The sequence below is a fragment of the Crinia signifera genome, chromosome 8, assembly GCF_055691185.1.
Source record: "Crinia signifera chromosome 8, ASM5569118v1, whole genome shotgun sequence".
NCBI lineage: Eukaryota > Metazoa > Chordata > Amphibia > Anura > Myobatrachidae > Crinia > Crinia signifera.
The window spans coordinates 15,587,221-15,611,722 of NC_139224.1; the positions used below are offsets into that span (position 1 = coordinate 15,587,221).

The 24,502-nt window shown below is 50.8% G+C and overlaps 1 protein-coding gene across 16 annotated transcripts in view; it reads left to right on the forward strand.

The window, feature by feature from the left end:
- The first annotated feature begins 810 nt into the window (after window positions 1–810).
- DOCK3 (dedicator of cytokinesis 3) overlaps window positions 811–24,502 on the forward strand; it is a 244,387-nt gene continuing 220,695 nt past the window's right edge. For all 16 annotated transcript variants that reach the window (XR_014454283.1, XR_014454285.1, XR_014454279.1 and 13 more), the window contains exon 1: window positions 811–1,055. Coding sequence is in view for 7 of the 16 variants with exons in the window: in XM_083155809.1 (XP_083011935.1) it covers window positions 1,016–1,055 (40 nt within the window). In the remaining 9 variants the exon portion in view is untranslated. The remainder of the gene's footprint in view (window positions 1,056–24,502) is intronic.

Below are 24,502 nucleotides of genomic sequence, written 5' to 3' on the forward strand. Positions count from 1 at the left end.
ACAGCCGAAATGCCGACAAGGGGGGGACGTGGATCGCCCCCCCTTGCGGGCTCGCTGCGCTCGCCACGCAGCGGGCCCGGTGCCTCGCTACGCTCGGCACACTAATTTATACTCCCTCCAGGGGTGTCGTGGACACCCACGGAGGGAGAATGTGTCGGCATTTCGGCGGTCGGGATTCCGGCGTCGGGATTCTGAACGCCGGGATTGTAACTGCATCCCAGATAGTAGTTACATAGACAGATAGATAGATAGATAGATAGATATTGGATAGATAGTAGTTACATAGACAGATAGATAGATAGATAGATAGATATTGGATAGATAGTAGTTACATAGATAGATAGATAGATAGATAGATAGATAGATAGATAGTAGTTACATAGATAGATAGATAGATAGATATTGGATAGATAGTAGTTACATAGACAGATAGATAGATAGTTAGATAGATAGATATTGGCTAGATAGTAGTTACATAGATAGATAGATAGATAGATAGATAGATAGATAGATAGAGCGATAGATAGATAAAGCGATAGCTATTGGACAGAAATAGATCTATATTAGTCTGACAGATAAATAGTAATTAGATATATAGATAGATATTAGATAGAAAGATAAGTGGATTGCTAGATGGTGGTTAGATAGATACTGGTCAGTCAGGTACTGGGGCCCCGATGTCCGGTCAGTCAGGTAGTGGGGCCCCCGTGTCCGGTCAGTCAGGTAGTGGGGCCCCCGTGTGTGTCCGGTCAGTCAGTGCCCGGGTGCCCCCCCGGGCGGCCTCCCGCCTCCCCGGCTCCCTCCGCCTCCTCCCCCCGCTCCTCCCTCGCTCCCCCCGCCGCCTGTGTCAGGGAAGAGATCGGAGAGACATCCGTACAGGCACCGCCGCGATGCTGCTGCCGCTCTCCCGGGGCCCCCATCTCTCCGCTGCCGTCACCTGCCCAGCGCGACCCGGGGTGTCCCCCCCGATGTGATCCGCTCCCCATGTGACCCCCGGCCGCCGCCTGTCAGGAGGATGATGTGGACCACGACTGAGGAGGAGAAATACGGCGTGGGTAAGTGCGCCCCGGAGCCCCGGCCAGGGGAGGGGGCATCGTCCTCAGCTCAGTACACAACACTGCTCACCGCACTACACAACACTACACTACACTAGTCACTGCACTACACAACACTACACTACACCTGTCACTGCACCACACCACACTACATTACACCTGTCACTGCACAACACCACAATATACAACACTGCTCACCGCACTATACAACACTACACCTGTCACTGCACTACACAACACTACACTACACTACACCTGTCACTGCACCACACCACACTACATTACACCTGTCACTGCACAACACCACAATATACAACACTGCTCACCGCACTATACAACACTACACCTGTCACTGCACTACACAACACTACACTACACTACACCTGTCACTGCACCACACCACACTACATTACACCTGTCACTGCACAACACCACAATACACAACACTACATTACACCTGTCACTGCACAACACACCACACTACTACACAACACTACATTACACCTGACACTGCACAACACCACACTACACTACACTACACAACACTAAATTACACCTGTCACTGCACAACACCACACAACAAAACACTACATTACACCTGTCACTGCACAACACCACACTACATTACACCTGTCATTACACAACACCTGTCACTGCACAACAGCACGCTGGTCCCTGCACATCACCACACTACACAACACTACATTACACCTGTCACTGCACAACACCACACTACATTTCACCTGTCCCTGTACAACACCGCACAACACTACATTACGCCTGTCATGGGATGCAGTTAGAATCCCGGCGGTCAAAATCCCTACGCCGGAATCCCGACCGCCGAATTCCCGACACTTTCTTCCTCTATGGGTGTCCACGGCACCCATAGAGGGAGAATAAATTAGTGTGCCGAGCGTAGTGAGGCACTGGGCCCGCTGCGAGGCCGCAAGGGAGCCAGGCGCTCCACGTCCCCCCCTTGTCGGGATTTCGGCATCGGGATTTTGACCGCCGGGATCCGACTGCAGGGATTTCGTACCAATCCCCCACGTCACTGCACAACACCACACTACACAACACTACATTACATTACACCTGTCACTGCATAACACCACACTACACAACACTACATTACACCTGTCACTGCAAAACATCACACAGGTCCCTGCACTTCACCACACTATACAACACTACATCACACTTGTCACTGCACAACATCACACAGGTCCCTGCACATCACCACACTACACAACACTTAATTATTACATTTGTCACTGCTACAACACACTGGTCACTGCACTACACAACACAACACAACACCTGTCACTTTAGAACACTACATAACACTGTTCACTACACTACAACCCAGCACAAAACACTGGTCACTGCACAACATCACACTGGTTTCTGCACATCACCACACTACACAACACTACATTACACTTGTCACTGCACAACACCACCCTGCACTAAATTACACCACACTGCTCACTACACTACATTACACTTGTCACTGGCACAACACCACACTGGTCACTGCACATCACCCTACTATACTAAATTACTCCACACTGCTCACTACACTACATTACACTTGTCACTGGCACAACACCACACTGGTCACTGCACATCACCCTACTATACTAAATTACACCACACTGCTCACTACACTACACAACACTACATTACACTTGTCACTGGCACAACACCACACTGGTCACTGCACATCACCATACTATACTAAATTACACCACACTGCTCCCTGCAATACACAATAGAACACATTACATAAAACTGGTCACTGCACTACACAACACAACACCGCACAACATTACACAACACTGCTCATTACACAACATAACATAACACAACACTAATGCACACTGGTCACTGCACAACACATTAAAAACCCAGCACAACACCATACTACACCACATCACAATACATGACAGGAATCATACACACTCCCATAGTGTATACACATATACTGTATACATTACGCAGGTGGTCCAACAGACACTACACTTCAATACACTACATTGTATCACACTTCACTACATGACAAGAATGATACACACACCGATAGTGTGTATATGTATTTCACAGGTATCATACATCCACTACACTACATTACATTACATCACACTATGTGACAGGGATCATACACACACCTACAGGCCTTTATACAAATCTGATCGCAGTACAAATTTGTTTGGAAAATGGGCAAAACCATGTGCACTGCAGGTGGGGCAGATGTAACATGTGCAGAGAGTTAGATTTGTGTGAGTTATTTTGTTTCTGTGCAGGGTAAATACTGGCTGCATTATTTTTACACTGCAATTTAGATTTCAGTTTCAACACAACCCACCCAAATTGAACTCTCTCTGCACATGTTACATCTGCCCCACCTGCAGTGCACATGGTTTTGCCCATTTTGAGAACATATTTGTACTGCGATCAGATCTGAATAAGGGCCCTAATGTAGTGTGCTGTTACACCTGTATACAGATATATATAGATTTGTATACACTATGGGGGCTATTCTGCTTGATTCGCTCGGACGCACACACATTCTGTGAATCACATCACACCATACTATATAACATCACAGTATGTGACGGGAATCATACACACACATGGGTGTCATATGTTACACTGGTGTCACACATCCACTACATCACATCACACTAGTATACACATATATACATTATACAGGTGTCACAGCACACTACACAACACTACATGACAGGAATCATACACACTCCTATACGTTATACAGGTGTCCCAGCACACTACACAACACTACATGACAGGAATCACAAACACTCCTATACGTTATACAGGTGTCACAGCACACTACACAACACTTCATGACAGGAATCATACACACACACTCCAATACGTTATACAGGTGTCCCGGCACACTACATAACACTACATGACAGGAATCATACACACTCCTATACGTTATACAGGTGTCACAGCACACTACACAACACTACATGACAGGAATCATACACACTAATACAGGTGACAAAGTATGGTCTACACATGCGCATACCCCCCCACCATCGAAAAAGGCGAAATTCGCACCCATACACAGTAACAACCCCACTCCCTCGCGCGCGCGCACACACACACACACACACAATCTCTCCTTCAGTATGACACAGTACTGTATGTTATACACACACAGTCAAAGTACATGGAACACTTCACAACAGTCCCTACAGCAAGATATACAAAGTGTCACAGTACTTAGCATACAACACACACATGACACACTCCATCACAACAATCCATACAGCTTACCCTGCACAGTGATACACAATATGTTACTGTACTTAGCACACAATGTACTGTGTGTGTATGTGTGTGTGTATATATATATACATATATATATATATATATACACACACACACACACACACACATAGTAAACACAGGCTTATTGTGTATATTCTTCAGAATGCCATATAAAAGTTTTTTATTGTGTTAGTTGTGCATTTTCTGGGCAGGCAGAATGTGTGTGCCCTTTGTAGGAGTGTGACACAGGTGAAATGAGGTTGGTGCTGGTTGTGTACATTGTTCACTATAGTGCGTACCCGACCATTACACAACTACTGATCACACACAAGACCTCAGACTGGATGATGGCAGAAGATCTTATTGTTTACATGTTGTTATCTGTGATGTGTCCTCCTCTCACCCCTCCCTCTGGAAGATTCCCCCTGTGTATATCTTTAAAGGTAATTAAAGGTTTTTGTCAGTTATAGGGGTGGGTGTACTGGAAATGGGGTTGCCAATATGGTGGGTGCACAACAGTCTTGGCAGGGTGACAGGTTTGTGCCAGCCTGGATCAGCAGCTAGCCATTGGCAGAAGGTGCAGAGTGATAACTCCTGCATGTAATGGTAGACAGCAGACATTATCTGTGCAACGTACAATTCCTGCACCGGGTGATGGCTGCACAGGTGATATGGGGGGGATGCCTGCACAGGTGAGAGGGGGAATGGCTGCACAGGTGGGATGGTGGATGGCTGCACAGGTGGGATGGGGTATGCCTACACAGGTGGGATGGGGGATGCCTGCACAGGTGGGATGGGGGATGCCTGCACAGGTGGTATGGGGGATGGCTGCACAGGTGAGATGGAGGCGTGGCTGTACAGGTGAGATGGGGGATGGCTGCACAGGTGAGATGGGGGTTGGCTGATGCCTGCACAGGTGAGATGATCATGGGGATGGCTGCACAGGTGGGATGGGGGATGGCTGCACAGGTGAGATGGAGGCGTGGCTGTACAGGTGAGATGGGGGATGGCTGCACAGGTGAGATGGGGGTTGGCTGATGCCTGCACAGGTGAGATGATCATGGGGATGGCTGCACAGGTGAGATGGGGGATGGCTGCACAGGTGAGATGGGGGATGGCTGCACAGGTGAGATGGGGGATGACTGATGCCTGCACAGGTGAGATGGGGGATGGCTGCACAGGTGAGATGGGGGATGGCTGCACAGGTGGGATGGGGGATGGCTGCACAGGTGGGATGGGGGATGGCTGCACAGGTGGGATGGGGGCGTGGCTGCACAGGTGGGATGTGGGTGTGGCTGCACAGGTGGGATAGTGGCGTGGCTGCACAGGTGGGATGGGGGCGTGGCTACACAGGTGAGATAGGGGATGTCTGCACAGGTTTCCAAACTGTGTGTATTGTGCCCTGGATTGGTTGTCCGAGTGACTGCAGTGCCCGGCTACACTCAGGCCTCTGGTGAGACAAAACATGACTGTGCTGCAGTGGATTAGTACTGTCTGATTTCCCAGTCACACCACTACCCAGGGGTGCCTTGTGGGACTTTCAAGGGTGCCCTGGATTGATTGTCCATTCAAATTATATGTCCATTCAATGTAATAGACAAATTGTGGACAAACACAAGTGATCCCGTCCATTACCACATAGCTCACCGAGATATAAGAACAACCTACAGGTACTTACTTTAATATTTGTTTTCAGAATTTTATCAATGAGACACTTTTGCCTTATGGGCACCATTATCCCCACCCACAATATGGCCGCTTCCACTGCGCATGGCTACATATTAGTGCCATCCTACCATCCAGTGGAATTCGCTGGTTCTTTGGAGAGTAACTACGGAGGTGGTTTGTAGGCAAATCTGTCCAGTGATCTAGGTGTCTGAGGTTATACAGCAGATCCCCGTGTGCCGGTCTTCTGTTATTGTATACCATATTGTTAGAATAATGTCCCCTGTTGCTGTGAATGTGGCAGTAATTGACCTGCAGTCGTCTTGGCGTATGCAGCGGGTATTGACTTACAAACAAGCAGGGATTAGTCTGCTTTTATCTTCCTCTTTCACAGTAACACTTGTTCACAGGCTGCTGCAGGGAAGCTACGAAAGGACGGCGGAAACATGAATAAAAGTTACCTTATTGATGAGATCAAACCCTAGAACATCCCTAAATATATATGTGTGTAATCCTCCGCGCCCTGCCACCGAATCACGTGTTTTATATTGTGCAGCTGATTACTAGCTAATACTTTCAGTTATCAGAAACCTCACTTGGGGCCTTATTCTGGTTCACTCTCAGAGGCAAATTCCTTCTCAAATGGACAAAACCATATGCACTGCAGGGGGGCAGATGTAACGTGCAGAGAGAATCAGATTTGGGGGTACTTATGTAATTTCTGGGCTCCCGTTTTTCTTATGAGACGGCGTCCCCTCGTGGGGCTCGCTGCGCTCGCCTTGCTTCGGGCACGGTGGCTGGCTGCGCTCGCCACACTATATAAAATCAACTCCATGCGTAGTTGGATAGTAGGGGTATGAAAAATTGGGGTGCATTTAACATGGGAGCCCAGATAATACATAAGTACCGTTTTGGGTGAGTGATTTTGTTTCTGTGCAGGGTAAATACTGGCTGCTTTATTTCTACACTGCAATATAGATCTCACTTTGAAGAAAAACCCCACCCAAATCTAATTCTCTCTGCACAGGTTACATCTGTCCCACCTGCAGTGCACATGGTTTTGTCCATTTGAGAAGGAATTTGCCTCTGAGAGTGAACCAGAATAATGCCCATGGTACTATCCCGGTCAGGCTGGACGGGTGGGAGCCGTGTACCACTCACTGCTGCCAGAGAACAGGTGGAAACTAATACCCCTTTCACACTGAAAATATTTCATATTGTACAACATCCTGTGTAAAAGGGTCCTGAAAGATTGTCCCGGGTCCAACATTCTGGGATTTCAACCCAGGTCTTGACCAGGGTTGGACCCGGGACGCCCGTTCACTGCACTGTAAAGGTGCCGCTGGAAGATACTGACATCTCCCAGCGCTGCACCAGCCCCGCCTCCCGATTACGCCACCTGCCCAGCATTATGCCGGGTCTTGCGGCTAGTGTGAAGGCGATTACAAGGCGAGTCGCACCCGGGATTTTGTACCCGGCTTGCTAGTGTGAAAGGGGTATAACAGAAAAGCAGCTGCTAGCAATCTATGTTCTATAAGGCCACTTGCATCCTAATAAGTGTAGTGGTGCTCTCACCGTATCGCGGTGTGTGGTGATAAGTGCACCGTTTCCTCCTGTTACTGGATGGGCCCTAATCATACAGTGTGTACATCTCCCAGCATGGCGCACGGCTTATAAAATAGGAACAGAATGGGAATTGTTCCTTTACTGCGCACAAAACCAATTTATCACTGCTTCTGTAATGAAAATGATGGCTCATAGGAAAGTACAACCGATGTCCTGCGGTCCCCGTGCGGCCCTCAAAGGCCACTTTGTCACCCGCATCTGCTCAAAATCCAAACTGTTTTATTATATCCATTTATTTTTAAAATATCATTCAAGGACAGAAGTGCGGTCAGAGTGCTGGCGCAGCGTCCTTTATGGGGAAATTTCCACTGCATTCAGGGGGACATCGTAGAATGATGGGTGCTGTAGTTCAGCAGTATCTGCCAGGTCCGTTACACGAAGGCCTCAGATTTTCTCCAGGAATGTTGTGCGATGGCTGAGTGGCTGTCACTGTCTCCTCACAGCTCTGGGTTATTGGGGTCGTTTCTGACCAGTGGTGTTTGTATGCTCTGCGCAGGTTGCGCTACGTGGACACTGACAGAACGTGCACGCAACAGGGTGTGGGGGCTGAACCTGCAATATCTGCCTGTAGTGTGGCCTCAACACTGCACCAGTAACGTTACATTTCCCAGCTCAGCAGCACATTGTGGACAAACTGGTGCAGCCGGGCTATAGCCGGCTATTATGTGTTACCTGGGTATACCGGCCCCAGCTGGTGCACCCGGCTATAGGTGGCTATTATGTGTTACCTGGGTATACCAGCCCCAGCTGGTACAGCCAGGCTATAGGCGACTATTATCTGTTACCCTGGGTATACCGGCCCCAGCTGGTGCACCCGGGCTATAGGCGGCTATTATGTGTTACCTGGCTGTACCGGCCCCAGCTGGTGCAGCCGGCTATAGGTGGCTATTATCTGTTACCCTGGGTATACCGGCCCCAGCTGGTGCAGCCGGGCTATAGGCGGCTATTATGTGTTACCTGGGTATACCGGCCCCAGCTGGTGCAGCTGGGCTATAGGCGGCTATTATGTGTTACCTGTGTATACCGGCCCCAGCTGGTGCAGCCGGGCTATAGGCGGCTGTTATGTGTTACCTGGGTATACCGGCCCCAGCTGGTGCACCCGGCTATAGCCGGCTATTATGTGTTACCTGGGTATACCGGCCCCAGCTGGTGCACCCGGGCTATAGGCGGCTATTATGTGTTACCTGTGTATACCGGCCCCAGCTGGTGCAGCCGGGCTATAGGCGGCTATTATGTGTTACCTGGGTATACCGGCCCCAGCTGGTGCAGCCGGGCTATAGGCGGCTATTATGTGTTACCTGTGTATACCGGCCCCAGCTGGTGCAGCCGGGCTATAGGCGGCTATTATGTGTTACCTGGGTATACCGGCCCCAGCTGGTGCACCCGGCTATAGGCGGCTATTATGTGTTACCTGGGTATACCGGCCCCAGGTGGTGCACCCGGCTATAGGCGGCTATTATGTGTTACCTGGGTATACCGGTCCCAGGTGGTGCACCCGGCTATAGGCGGCTATTATGTGTTACCTGGGTATACCGGTCCCAGCTGGTGCACCTGACTATAGGCGGCTATTATGTGTTACCTGGGTATACCGGCCCCAGCTGGGGCACCCGGCTATAGGCGGCTATTATGTGTTGCCTGGGTATACCGGCCCCAGCTGGTGCAGCCGGGCTATAGGCGGCTATTATGTGTTACCTGGGTATACCGGCCCCAGCTGGTGCACCCGGCTATAGGCGGCTATTATGTGTTACCTGGGTATACCGGCCCCAGCTAGTGCACCCGGCTATAGGCGGCTATTACGTGTTACCTGGGTATACCGGCCCAGCTGGTGCACCCGGCTATAGGCGGCTATTACGTGTTACCTGGGTATACCGGCCCCAGCTGGTGCACCCGGCTATAGGCGGCTATTATGTGTTACCTGGGTATACCGGCCCCAGCTGGTGCACCCGGCTATAGGTGGCTATTATGTGTTACCTGGGTATACCGGCCCCAGCTGGTGCACCCGGCTATAGGCGGCTGTTATGTGTTACCTGGGTATTCCGGCCCCAGCTGGTGCACCCGGCTATAGGCGGCTGTTATGTGTTACCTGGGTATACCGGCCCCAGCTGGTGCACCCGGCTATAGCCGGCTGTTATGTGTTACCTGGGTATACCGGCCCCAGCTGGTGCACCCGGCTATAGCCGGCTATTATGTGTTACCTGGGTATACCGGCCCCAGCTGGTGCAGCCGGGCTATAGGCGGCTATTATGTGTTACCCTGGGTATACCGGCCCCAGCTGGTGCAGCCGGGCTATAGGCGGCTATTATGTGTTATCTGGGTATACCGGCCCCAGCTGGTGCAGCTGGGCTATAGGTGGCTATTATGTGTTACCTGGGTATACCGGCCCCAGCTGGGGCACCCGGCTATAGGCGGTTACTGTGTGTTACCTGGGTATACCGGCCCCAGCTGGTGCACCCGGCTATAGGCGGCTATTATGTGTTACTCGGGGTATACCGGCCCCAGCTGGTGCACCCGGCTATAGGCGGCTATTACGTGTTACCTGGGTATACCGGCCCCAGCTGATGCACCCGGCTATAGGTGGCTATTACGTGTTACCTGGGTATACGGGCCCCAGCTGGTGCACCCGGCTATAGGCGGCTATTATGTGTTGCCTGGGTATACCGGCCCCAGCTGGTGCAGCCGGGCTATAGGCGGCTATTATGTGTTACCTGGGTATACCGGTCCCAGCTGGTGCACCCGGCTATAGGCGGCTATTATGTGTTACCTGGGTATACCGGCCCCAGCTGGTGCACCCGGCTATAGGTGGCTATTACGTGTTACCTGGGTATACCGGCCCCAGCTGGTGCACCCGGCTATAGACGGCTATTACGTGTTACCTGGGTATACCGGCCCCAGCTGGTGCACCCGGCTATAGGCGGCTATTATGTGTTACCTGGGTATACCGGCCCCAGCTGGTGCACCCGGCTATAGGTGGCTATTACGTGTTACCTGGGTATACCGGCCCCAGCTGGTGCACCCGGCTATAGACGGCTATTACGTGTTACCTGGGTATACCGGCCCCAGCTGATGCACCCGGCTATAGGTGGCTATTACGTGTTACCTGGGTATACGGGCCCCAGCTGGTGCACCCGGCTATAGGCGGCTATTATGTGTTGCCTGGGTATACCGGCCCCAGCTGGTGCAGCCGGGCTATAGGCGGCTATTATGTGTTACCTGGGTATACCGGTCCCAGCTGGTGCACCCGGCTATAGGCGGCTATTATGTGTTACCTGGGTATACCGGCCCCAGCTGGTGCACCCGGCTATAGGTGGCTATTACGTGTTACCTGGGTATACCGGCCCCAGCTGGTGCACCCGGCTATAGACGGCTATTACGTGTTACCTGGGTATACCGGCCCCAGCTGGTGCACCCGGCTATAGGCGGCTATTATGTGTTACCTGGGTATACCGGCCCCAGCTGGTGCACCCGGCTATAGGCGGCTATTATGTGTTACCTGGGTATACCGGCCCCAGCTGGTGCACCCGGCTATAGGCGGCTGTTATGTGTTACCTGGGTATACCGGCCCCAGCTGGTGCACCCGGCTATAGGCGGCTATTATGTGTTACCTGGGTATACCGGCCCCAGCTGATGCACCCGGCTATAGGTGGCTATTACGTGTTACCTGGGTATACCGGCCCCAGCTGGTGCACCCGGCTATAGGCAGCTATTATGTGTTACCTGGGTATACCGGCCCCAGCTGGTGCACCCGGCTATAGGCGGCTATTATGTGTTACCTGGGTATACCGGCCCCAGCTGGGGCACCCGGCTATAGGCGGTTACTGTGTGTTACCTGGGTATACCGGCCCCAGCTGGTGCACCCGGCTATAGGCGGCTATTATGTGTTACCTGGGTATACCGGCCCCAGCTGGTGCACCCGGCTATAGGCAGCTATTATGTGTTACCTGGGTATACCGGCCTCAGCTGGTGCACCCGGCTATAGGCGGCTATTATGTGTTACCCTGTGTATACCGGCCCCAGCTGGTGCACCCGGCTGTAGGCGGCTATTACGTGTTACCTGGGTATACCGGCCCCAGCTGTGCACTCGGCTATAGGCGGCTATTACGTGTTACCTGGGTATACCGGCCCCAGCTGGTGCACCCGGCTATAGGTGGCTATTATGTGTTACCTGGGTATACCGGCCCCAGCTGGTGCACCCGGCTATAGGCGGCTATTATGTGTTACCTGGGTATACCGGCCCCAGCTGGTGCACCTGGCTATAGGCGGCTATTATGTGTTACCTGGGTATACCGGCCCCAGCTGGTGCACCCGGCTATAGGCGGCTGTTATGTGTTACCTGGGTATACCGGCCCCAGCTGGTACAGCCGGGCTATAGGCGGCTATTATGTGTTACCTGGGTATACCGGTCCCAGCTGGTGCACCCGGCTATAGGCGGCTATTATGTGTTACCTGGGTATACCGGCCCCAGCTGGTGCACCCGGCTATAGGTGGCTATTACGTGTTACCTGGGTATACCGGCCCCAGCTGGTGCACCCGGCTATAGACGGCTATTACGTGTTACCTGGGTATACCGGCCCCAGCTGGTGCACCCGGCTATAGGCGGCTATTATGTGTTACCTGGGTATACCGGCCCCAGCTGGTGCACCCGGCTATAGGCGGCTATTATGTGTTACCTGGGTATACCGGCCCCAGCTGGTGCACCCGGCTATAGGCGGCTGTTATGTGTTACCTGGGTATACCGGCCCCAGCTGGTGCACCCGGCTATAGGCGGCTATTATGTGTTACCTGGGTATACCGGCCCCAGCTGATGCACCCGGCTATAGGTGGCTATTACGTGTTACCTGGGTATACCGGCCCCAGCTGGTGCACCCGGCTATAGGCAGCTATTATGTGTTACCTGGGTATACCGGCCCCAGCTGGTGCACCCGGCTATAGGCGGCTATTATGTGTTACCTGGGTATACCGGCCCCAGCTGGGGCACCCGGCTATAGGCGGTTACTGTGTGTTACCTGGGTATACCGGCCCCAGCTGGTGCACCCGGCTATAGGCGGCTATTATGTGTTACCTGGGTATACCGGCCCCAGCTGGTGCACCCGGCTATAGGCAGCTATTATGTGTTACCTGGGTATACCGGCCTCAGCTGGTGCACCCGGCTATAGGCGGCTATTATGTGTTACCCTGTGTATACCGGCCCCAGCTGGTGCACCCGGCTGTAGGCGGCTATTACGTGTTACCTGGGTATACCGGCCCCAGCTGTGCACTCGGCTATAGGCGGCTATTACGTGTTACCTGGGTATACCGGCCCCAGCTGGTGCACCCGGCTATAGGTGGCTATTATGTGTTACCTGGGTATACCGGCCCCAGCTGGTGCACCCGGCTATAGGCGGCTATTATGTGTTACCTGGGTATACCGGCCCCAGCTGGTGCACCCGGCTTTAGGCGGCTATTATGTGTTACCTGGGTATACCGGCCCCAGCTGGTGCACCCGGCTATAGGTGGCTATTATGTGTTACCTGGGTATACCGGCCCCAGCTGGTGCACCTGGCTATAGACGGCTATTATGTGTTACCTGGGTATACCGGTCCCAGCTGGTGCACCCGGCTATAGGCGGCTATTATGTGTTACCTGGCTATACCGGCCCCAGCTGGTGCAGCCGGCTATAGGCGGATATTATGTGTTACCTGTGTATACCGGCCCCAGCTGGTGCACCCGGCTATAGGCGGCGGAGCAGTGTGACACCATAGAGCAGACACATAGACTTGTGCTGTTATTGGATGTGATTGCAGTGAAGTTGTAGATCATTGCTGTCAGGTCAGGCTGCCCTCCCCCCATAGTACATACAGGCTGCAGTATACCCCTGGGAGTCACAGACATGTACAGTATCTCAGGATGTTACTACAGGAATACAGGCCCATCCATTGCCTAGACTGGCTCCGGTTGGTGATGTCTACATAGACAGGGAAAAGGTTGTCAGGGTCAGTATGTTGACATTAAACAGGTAGACACATGGAAAGGTCGACTTGAGTTTTTGACAATTTTTTAAAAATATTTTTAGTTATTTTTATCCACGTGGACTACAACTGAGAATGGAGACGCGAGCCATGTGAGGGTACGCGTCACACTAATTGTGGGTCCAGGTCGACAAGTGCTGACATTGACAACACAAAATGTGAAAAATTGATTCATGTTGACTCTGCTTGGTCGCGCTATTGACTGTCTATGTAGACACTGTCTAATAATCCACACCCAACAGGCGTAGGCAGCATGTGGCACTACACCTCTCATCATGCCCTAACATGAAATCTGTGGGCACGCTGGGATGTGTAGTTCCACAGCAGCAGAGTACGTGCTCCAGCTTGCCCAGGGTAAGTCTGGGAGGCTGACCCTTGCTGTGTGGAAGCTGGAGTGAGCCGCATATATCTGGGACAGCTACAGGAGTTCAGCCATTGCCTGGTTACATTATTCAGCTGCCTGATGTATATATACACGGGTAACATTATCGCAGGTATGTGACTCCTGTGTTCTGTCCTATGTCATACACTGTCCCGCCATCCCACCTGCGGAGCACGGTGTCCTGCGCAGGGGGGGGGGGGACGTCACAGTTGGCAGAGTGGCACTGATCACCGCTGCCCTGCGGTGACCACTGCATAGGTGCCACATTATCATGACCTAAGAAACAATTGAATTACCCCTAATATGTAAAGAAAAACAGATTTGTATTATAATGTAGTGTAGCGGGGGTGTAGGGTGTAGTGTAGTACAATTGTATTATGGTCATCATGGCCAGCGTTCAGGACACACAGACACACACACACACAATATGTAGGCAGAAGTGATTGGACACTGACAGATAATGAGATGTTATTGACGTCAGTACTCTGTAGGTCCTGGCAAACTGTCCATAAGATTGTGGACCGCAGCAGGAGGTGGTTGACCATTGCACCTTAAGCACAGTTACCTACTGTGACACTGAAGAAGGTCCGAGTCAGGCCTAGAACACACCTGTCAGGCTAGTTCATCCCACAGGCACTCAATGGGGTTATGATCTGGACTCTGAGCTGGCCTGTCCGTCAAGGTTACCGAACGTTCAGTAAAATCAGCTAAACAAGTCCCAAAGCACAACCCCCCCCCCCCCCATGTGTGTGTGTCATACATATTGTTCACCCCCAAACGCTCTCTGTCATGCCCCATAATATACTTCTATATCATTGGAGCGATCTATATGTTTCCAGTGTGCACCCAGTGTGTCCTGATAACTGTTTACACATCAGCGTTGCCAGGACCATAGTCACCCATTGGCCCCAGCTGTTGGCATCAGTGGCAGGTGATGAGTGGCAATCTCCGCGTCTCTCTATCACAGCCTATTCGGGGAATGTCCTCGCTCTAGCGCAGGATGCTGTTGTTGGCGGATCAGTAGGAAGCTGTTTATGTTTGAAGCACATGGTTGGCAAACGAGAATCTCCTGGAATCTGTCACCGCTCCTCGCTCTTTCCAAATCTGCTGCTTGTCATCGGCGATGCTTGGCTTATTCGCCAGCGAGATCTCATCACCCAGTGTCGCTGCTCCAGGGACACACATTGGAAATGGTGATGCGGATAATGTAGTGCTTCGCTACAATATACCGATATATATATATATATATATATATATGTGTGTGTGTGTGTTACAATTGACTGATAGGCCAAGCACTGATGCAGTGGGGATTGTGGCAGTGGTCTGGGCCCTTGGACACTTGTTCAGAGGTACTGGATTTGCCATGTGTACCAGGTGTACAGATTCCCGGGGCATATGTTGGCATGGCAACGACGGGCACCAGTGAGTGTGTCAGCGCTGGGCTTTGTATGGGATCGCAGGCGGGAGAGGTTCTGTCCCAGTCACCGGGCCTGACCTCCCAATATGTTTCTGTTATGTATTTATTCTGATGTTTCTACCTAAATCGTGTCTCCGGGGCACACGGCGCGCAGTCGCTGCTTACGCCACTCCTTGGCTCATTCCTTCTGATTGCACAGACGGGGATTCGGGGGCATTAAGGCTCCAGATGTCAGACAGTGATTTGGAGGGCAGGGGAGGGGGGGGCGACGACAACACCCACCCTCCTCCTCCTCCTCCTCCAATCTGTCACAAGAGATTTTGGTGGTCTTCACATTTAATCTCTTACATTGCAGTTTTGTTCCAACAAATTGGCCTGGAGGTCCCGTTTCTGCATACGCACTGACTCAGTGCTCTGTGCAGGGTAATACTAATGTCCTGTAATTATGGACGGGGTTATGTACTTACAATACAACAAAATTTAGAAATGTCCCTGCAGCCACAGATCCAAATGGGGGGAGGCTACACAATCCTCACTCGACGATATTCCTAAACAAAAGTTGAATCTGTTGGCGCTGAACTTTGTTTGCCTCCGAATTCAGTGAATTTTCTCGTGATATCGGAAAATGAAAAATAAAAAAAAAAGTGTAAATAATTCATACCAAAACTCACAGTGGGTTAAGTGTAGACATGGACATAAAGGTATCTTTAAATCTTCATTTATACCCCTTTCAGACATACGTGAAAAACCCAGGTTTTTTCACATGAACGCACCCAAACCCGGGATTTGCGTATGTCTGAAAGGGTATACCCGGGATTTCACTCCCGGATACTGAGCACCTGCAATTGACCAGGGTTTTTCCCGGTATTTTACTCCCGGGTATAATACCCGGCTTATGTTTGAATGGTATTACCCGGGTTTTTCAGTATTAAACATGTGATGTGTCTTTTTTTTGCTACTGAGGCGTCTTCTGATGAGGTCATCAGCTGCAGCCGAGGAAGACGCCTCAGGCACATGTGCGGAGGCGCTTGCAGAGGCAGTGGCTGCCCCCACCTTTGGATGATGTCATTCTTGTGAGCCAGCAAAGTGTCCCATTTTAATGATGAAACACTGAAATGCTTGAAAAGCCTGGCTTATGTGTGAAAGGGGTATACCCGGGTTTTTCCTGGATCTGAGGTGTAGTGTGAAAGGGGGTCTGTTACTAACATCCCGGGAGTGACCTGGGTTGAAAATCCCGGGTATACCTGGTCAAAATCCCAGGTAGTATGTCTAAAAGGGGTATTTGAGGATCACCAATGTGATAATAACAGATGACCATGGACCGTAGTAATCTTCAAACTTCAAATGCGTACCGTACTCACTATAGTGACGGAATAATTTAAACATATAAAGGTTTCTTTGTGACGTATAACAGCCTCTCAAAGATCACCACATACACCAAGAATAAATTGCCACAACGGATTTCACAGAGGGAACGTACCGTACTCACTCAGTGCGAGAATATTTTCAAGCACGTAGCAGTTTCTTTAAGCACGGCTCTCACTCAGTCCAATTTTTGTAATTTACCTCATGAGCATGTAAATAAGGCAAAGAAAAATGGACTGGTCTCCGTAAAACATTTCATCTAAAAAAGTCCAACTGCAATGTGGCCAATTGGCCAATAGCCACAAATACAGCGAAACAATACAGCTATAGAAATACAGGTAGATAAAAATAATATCACTCACTCTTCTGCCAACATGTTTCGGCGGTCACAGCCGCCTTTCTCAAGGATCCTTGCTGAAACATGTTGGCAGAAGAGTGAGTGATACTATTTTTATCTACCTGTATTTCTATACCTGTATTGTTTAGCGGGGAGGGGAGGGGAGGGGAGGGGAGGGGGGGTTGAGGGTGGGAGCGATGTACGCACATTGTATGAGCCACCACATGCTTACAGATACATGACGGCGTTCCTGAGGCAGGAAAGTGCTGCTCTCCATACTAACAAACAGTTCTTCATTCAGTTTTGTATTTAACAGATTGTTCATTTTTTTTAATACTCTTTATGTTGAAGAGCGCTCACATCCTGCAGCACTTTACAGGGGGCTAGAACAGCGCTACAGATGGGCCGGATGAATTATAAATGAGCATACTAATAGCAGCTCTGATAATCCAGCATTAAGCAAACAGGGATGCGGGAGAGTTGCTGCTGATGTGTCTGGTGAGAGCCCGGTGTCCCGGGATATTGGTGCTGGCCAGTGAGAGCCCAGCGTTCTGGGATATTGGTGAGAGCCCGGCGTCCCGGTATATTGGTGAGAGCCTGGCGTCCCGGGATGTTGGTGCTGGCCGGTGAGAGCCCGGCGTCCCGGGATATTGGTGCTTGCTGGTGAGAGCCCAGCGTTCCGGGATATTGGTGCTGTCCGGTGAGAGCCCAGCGTCCCGGGATATTGGTGCTTGCTGGTGAGAGCCCAGCGTCCCGGGATATTGGTGCTGTCCAGTGAGAGCCCGGCGTCCGGGGAAATTGGTGCTTGCCGGTGAGAGCCCGGCGTCCCGGGAAATTGGTGCTGTCCGGTGAGAGCCTGGCGTCCTGGTATATTGGTGAGAGCCTGGCGTCCCGGGATATTGGTGCTGGCAGGTGAGAGCCTGGTGTACGGGATATTGATGCTGGCCAGTGAGAGCCTTGTGTCCCGGAAATATTAGTGCTGGCCGGTGAGAGCCTTGCGTCCCGGGATATTGGTGCTGGCCGGTGAGAGCCCAGCATCCTGGGATATTGGTGTTGGCCTGTGAGAGCCTGGGGTCCGGGATATTGGTGCTGGCATGTGAGAGCCCGGTGTCTAGGGATATTGGTGCTGGCCGGTGAGAGCCGGTCGTCCTGGGATATTGGTGCTGGCCGGTGAGAGCCCATCGTCCTGGGATATTAATGCTGGCCGGTGAGAACCCGGTGTCCGGGGATATTAGTGCTGGCCGGTGAGATCCCGGAGTCCTGGGATATTAGTGCTGGCCGGTAAGAGCCCATCGTCCTGAGATATTAGTGCTGGCCGGTGAGAGCCCATCGTCCTGGGATATTGGTGCTGGCCGGTGAGAGCCCGTCGTCCTGGGATATTGGTGAGAGCCCGGCGTCCCGGTATATTGGTGAGAGCCTGGCGTCCCAGGATATTGGTGCTGGCCGGTGAGAGCCCGGCGTCCCGGGATATTGGTGCTTGCTGGTGAGAGCCCAGCGTCCCGGGATATTGGTGCTGTCCGGTGAGAGCCTGGCGTCCCCGGATATTAGTGCTGGCCGGTGAGAGCCCGGCGTCCCAGGATATTGGTGCTTGCCGGTGAGAGCCCAGCGTCCCGGGATATTGGTGCTGTCCGGTGAGAGCCTGGCGTCCCGGTATATTGGTGAGAGCCTGGCGTCCCGGGATATTGGTGCTGGCAGGTGAGAGCCTGGCGTACGGGATATTGGTGCTGGCCAGTAAGAGCCCAGCGTCTCGGGATATTGATGCTGGCCAGTGAGAGCCTTGTGTCCCGGAAATATTAGTGCTGGCCGGTGAGAGCCTTGCGTCCCGGGATATTGGTGCTGGGCGGTGAGAGCCCAGCATCCTGGGATATTGGTGCTGGCATGTGAGAGCCCGGTGTCTAGGGATATTGGTGCTGGCCGGTGAGAGCCTGTCGTCCTGGGATATTGGTGCTGGCCGGTGAGAGCCCATCGTCCTGGGATATTAGTGCTGGCCGGTGAGATCCCGGAGTCCTGGGATATTAGTGCTGGCCGGTAAGAGCCCATCGTCCTGAGATATTAGTGCTGGCCTGTGAGAGCCCGGAGTCCTGGGATATTAGTGCTGGCCTGTGAGAGCCCGGCGTCTCGGGATATTGGTGCTGGCCGGTGAGAGCCCGACGTCCCGGGATATTAGTGCTGGTATTGGAGAACACAACTGCCTCCACCCATCTCTAGTGGGTGACAGGGAGATTATTTGTAATCCAGATTTCTTTAGGGGTCACAAGAGCTTGGTCCATATTAGGCGGGCATGTACAATTGCTGAGAGGAGCCACAAATGTATAGCTTTTTGGAAACGGTACACCTACATGAAGTGTACCCCTCCCCCTCTTATCTCCCATGGGCAACATGCACACAACACAAACCAACATACTGCAGTGGAAATGCTGGTACTCTTTACCTATCACGGCGGGCATCGTGGGTACATTTATGTCTGGCCGCGACGCGACCGACGCGATGCCCGCGATTTCCCATTGAAAACCATGTTAAACATGGAAATCGCGTCGGTCGCGTCGCGGCCGGCCATAAATGTGCACACGATGACCGCGACGCGATGCCCACGATTTGCCATAGGAATAAATGTTAAAAGGCCCGATGGACACGATTTTCATGTTAAATGGCTGAATGGACCCGATTTTACCATAGCAAACAATGTTAAATGGGCCTTAGAGCCCAAATACTTACCCTGAACTCTGAAATGGCCCCCCCAATTGTTTACGCCACCCCACGATCAACGTCAACCCGAAGCGTGGCGAGCGGCGGCGGTACGCGTCCTCCGACCTTTTCATACCCCCACTATCCACGTCGGCGTGGAGTTGAGAATAGAATAGTGTGGCGAGCGCAGCGAGCCACCGAGCCCGAAGCGTGGCGAGGGGATGCGGATACCTTCACAGCTATACGCGTCCCCTCGCGGGCTTCACAGGTATCCGCTGCGCTCGCCACGCTTCGGGCTCGGTGGCTCGCCACACTATTCTATTCTCAACTCCACGCCGACGTGGATAGTGGGGGTATGAAAAGGTCGGAGGACGCGTACCGCCGCCCCTCGCGGGCTCGCTGCGCTCGCCACGCTTCGGGTTGACGTTGATCGTGGGGTGGCGTAAACAATTGGGGGGGCCATTTCAGAGTTCAGGGTAAGTATTTGGGCTCTAAAGCCCATTTAACATTGTTTCCTATGGTAAAATCGGGTCCATTCAGCCATTTAACATGAAAATCGTGTCCATCGGGCCTTTTAACATTGATTCCTATGGCAAATCGTGGGCATCGCGTCGTGGCCATCGTGTGCACATTTATGGCCGGCCGCGACGCGACCGACACGATGTCCATGTTTAACATGGTTTTCAATGGGAAATCGTGAACATCGCGTCGGTCGCGTCGCGTCCGGGCATCTTTAGCCCGCATACGACGCGACCGACGCGATTTTTTACCTCACGATGCCCACGATCAAGATCGTGGGCGCCGTGCTAGGTAAAGAGTACCGAAATGCTTTTTATCCTTCTTGCAGTCAAGTATGTATACAGCATGGAATGACCAGCATACTATACAGTTCCAAAGAGCAGGACATTATACAGCATGGAATGACCAGCATACTATACAGTTCCAATAAGCAGGACATTATACAGGATGGAATGACCAGCATACTATAGAGTTCCAATAAGCAGAACGTTATACAGCATGGAATGACCAGCATTCTATACAGTTCCAATAAGCAGGACGTTATACAGGATGGAATGACCAGCATACTATAGAGTTCCAATAAGCAGGACGTTATACAGCATGGAATGACCAGCATTCTATACAGTTCCAATAAGCAGGACGTTATACAGCATGGAATGACCAGCATACTATACAGTTCCAATAAGTAGGACGTTATACAGCATGGAATGACCAGCATACTATACAGTTCCAATAAGCAGGACGTTATACAGCATGGAATGACCAGCATACTATACAGTTCCAATAAGCAGGACGTTATACAGGATTGAATGACCAGCATACTATACAGTTCCAATAAGCAGGACGTTATACAGCATGGAATGACCAGCATACTATACAGTTCCAATAAGAAGGACGTTATACAGCATGGAATGACCAGCATACTATACAGTTCCAATAAGTAGGACGGTATACAGCATGGAATGACCAGCATACTATACAGTTCCAATAAGCAGGACGTTATACAGCATGGAATGACCAGCATACTATAGAGTTCCAATAAACAGGACGTTATACAGCATGGAATGACGAGCGTACTATACAGTTACAATAAGCAGGACGTTATACAACATGGAATGACCAGCGTACTATACAGTTCCAATAAGCAGGACGTCATACAGCATGGAATGACCAGCGTACTATACAGTTACAATAAGCAGGACGTTATACAGCATGGAATGACCAGCATACTATACAGCTCCAATAAGTAGGACGTTATACAGCATGGAATGACCAGCATACTATACAGTTCCAATAAGCAGGATGTTATACAGCATGGAATGACTAGCATTCTTTACAGTTCCAATAAGCAGGACTTTATACAGCATGGAATGACCAGCATACTATACAGTTCCAATAAGCAGGACTTTATACAGCATTAAATGACTAGCATTCTTTAAAGTTCCAATAAGCAGGACTTTATACAGCATGGAATGACCAGCATACTATACAGTTCCAATAAGCAGGACGTTATACAGCATGGAATGACCAGCATACTATACAGTTCCAATAAGCAGGACGTTATACAGCATGGAATGACCAGCATACTATAGAGTTCCAATAAGCAGGACGTTATACAGCATGGAATGACGAGCGTACTATACAGTTCCAATAAGCAGGACGTTATACAGCATGGAATGACCAGCATACTATAGAGTTCCAATAAGCAGGACGTTATACAGCATGGAATGACCAGCATACTATACAGTTACAATAAGCAGGACGTTATACAGCATGGAATGACCAGCATACTATACAGCTCCAATAAGTAGGACGTTATACAGCATGGAATGACCAGCATACTATACAGTTCCAATAAGCAGGATGTTATACAGCATGGAATGACAAGCATTCTTTACAGTTCCAATAAGCAGGACTTTATACAGCATGGAATGACCAGCATACTATAGAGTTCCAATAGGCAGGACGTTATACAGCATGGAATGACGAGCGTACTATACAGTTACAATAAGCAGGACGTTATACAGCATGGAATGACCAGCATACTATACAGTTCCAATAAGCAGGATGTTATACAGCATGGAATGACAAGCATTCTTTACAGTTCCAATAAGCAGGACTTTATACAGCATGGAATGACCAGCATACTATACAATTCCAATAAGCAGGACTTTATACAGCATTAAATGACCAGCATTCTATATGGTTCCAATAAACAGGACAGTATACAGGATTGAATGACCAGCATACTATACAGTTCCAATAAGCAGCACATTATGCAACATGGAATGACCAGCATACTATATGGGGGGGGGGGAGCCGCTGGGATTCCCATTGGCTGGAGCACATACGATACATCCCATCCTATGCGACCTTTAGCATACCATGTATTGTGTGCGACCCCCAGCAAGAGTAGATCGTAATTGGAGGTCAGATACATATGATTTTGGGCACTTTTCACCCATTTTCTCGGCCTGATACGTCGGAATCGGGTACATTTTATAAGTGTCTGGCCAGCTTAACTCCGGCTGCCCCCTGGCAGTGCCACCCTACTGTATACTGAGATGCCAGGGCTCAGAGACAGCCAGAGGGTATGAGACTGACGCATGTAAGACCCACCAGGCTGCCTACATTATAGTGAGGACATTGGGGTGTGTGGCTTGAAAGGAGTACTGTGTCTAGGTAGACAGCCAATATGTCGACACATGCAAGATGTTGACACAGTCAAAAGGTCAACAAATGAAAAAAATGTGGACACTTGAGTTTTTGGCGTGAATGTTGACACGCGTACCCTCCGCTGCGCACAAGTTACCGTTCCCATTTGTAGCCCATGTGGACGGTAAAGTGTGAAAAAGTCCCAAAAATGAATAAAATGGTGAAAAACTCATGTCCACTTTTGTGCCGACCTTTTATCAATGGCGACCTAGTGTCTGTGTCGATCTATTGCACGTCGATCTATTGACTGCCTACCTAGACAGTAGACCTTTCCGCTGCTTCCCATGACATTGGAACACACTGGCCACTTGTGTACAGTAACACAAGCTAAGGGCCACATGTGGCGGCCAGGCGGGTTCTATGTGTGCCCGATGGCTGGTTCTGCTCTGGAACCGCAGCACAGAACACACGTCCATCACCACATCATTATTACTATGGGAGACATGGGAAGGTCTGTAGGTGAGATCACAGAGCTGGGCACTGGGCTATGCACTGACTGAGGGTGCGGGTTATTGGCAGGCGATGGATGTCACTCCTCATGCTGAGAGTGAGCTAAGATTAGATGCTGCTCCACTTCCAGTCACTCCCCCCCTGGCAGGAAGTATCCGGTCACATTCACTGGTCCCCAGGCTCCGGAGCAGCACATTCATCTTCCCAGGGCGGGCTCCGGATCGGTTATGGTTTATTACATCTACAATGTCTAGTTCTACAGTCAAATGTTCGACAGTCAATTAGTCGACAGGGTCAAAAGGTCGACTTGAGATTTTCATGTTTTTTTTGTGTCTATGTCGACACAGGTCGGTATGGACACCGTCTGTTTAATCACCGCGCTCGGCACACTATTATATTCCCCCACCACGCCGTAGTGTATAGTAAGGTATGAAATACCGCCTGTCGACACATGTCGGCTTAAGCACTTTTTAATAACTCAAGTCGACCTTTTGACCATGTCAACCTTATGACTGTCGACCTAGACACTAGATCTAATGACTGCGTACCCTCCGGATCCTCACCCCACGCTCAGGTGACATAAGCACGTGGTGTCGCCATTGTCATTACCGTGGTCTCCCAGGATCAGAGGCATATAGACCAGCCCTGTGGAAACATGTACAAGGACAGATCCAGGGATAATGTACTATACCCTTGATGGCTAACTGTGACACTCCAGCTGTTGTTGAACTACACATCCCAGCATGCCCTGCATCAGTTTTAGCATGGACAAATAGCAAAACCGTAGCCGAGCATGCTGGGATGCGTAGTTCAACAACATCTGGAGTGTCCCGGTTTGCCATCAAGGTACTATACAGACACGTCACGCCTTATAAGGGACCAGGACAGTGGTGGAACATATACAGACAATGCAGAAGTCACTTTTGGCCTCCGGCCTCCTGGCCCCTGTGAGAGCTGTCACCATTATAGACCCACCAG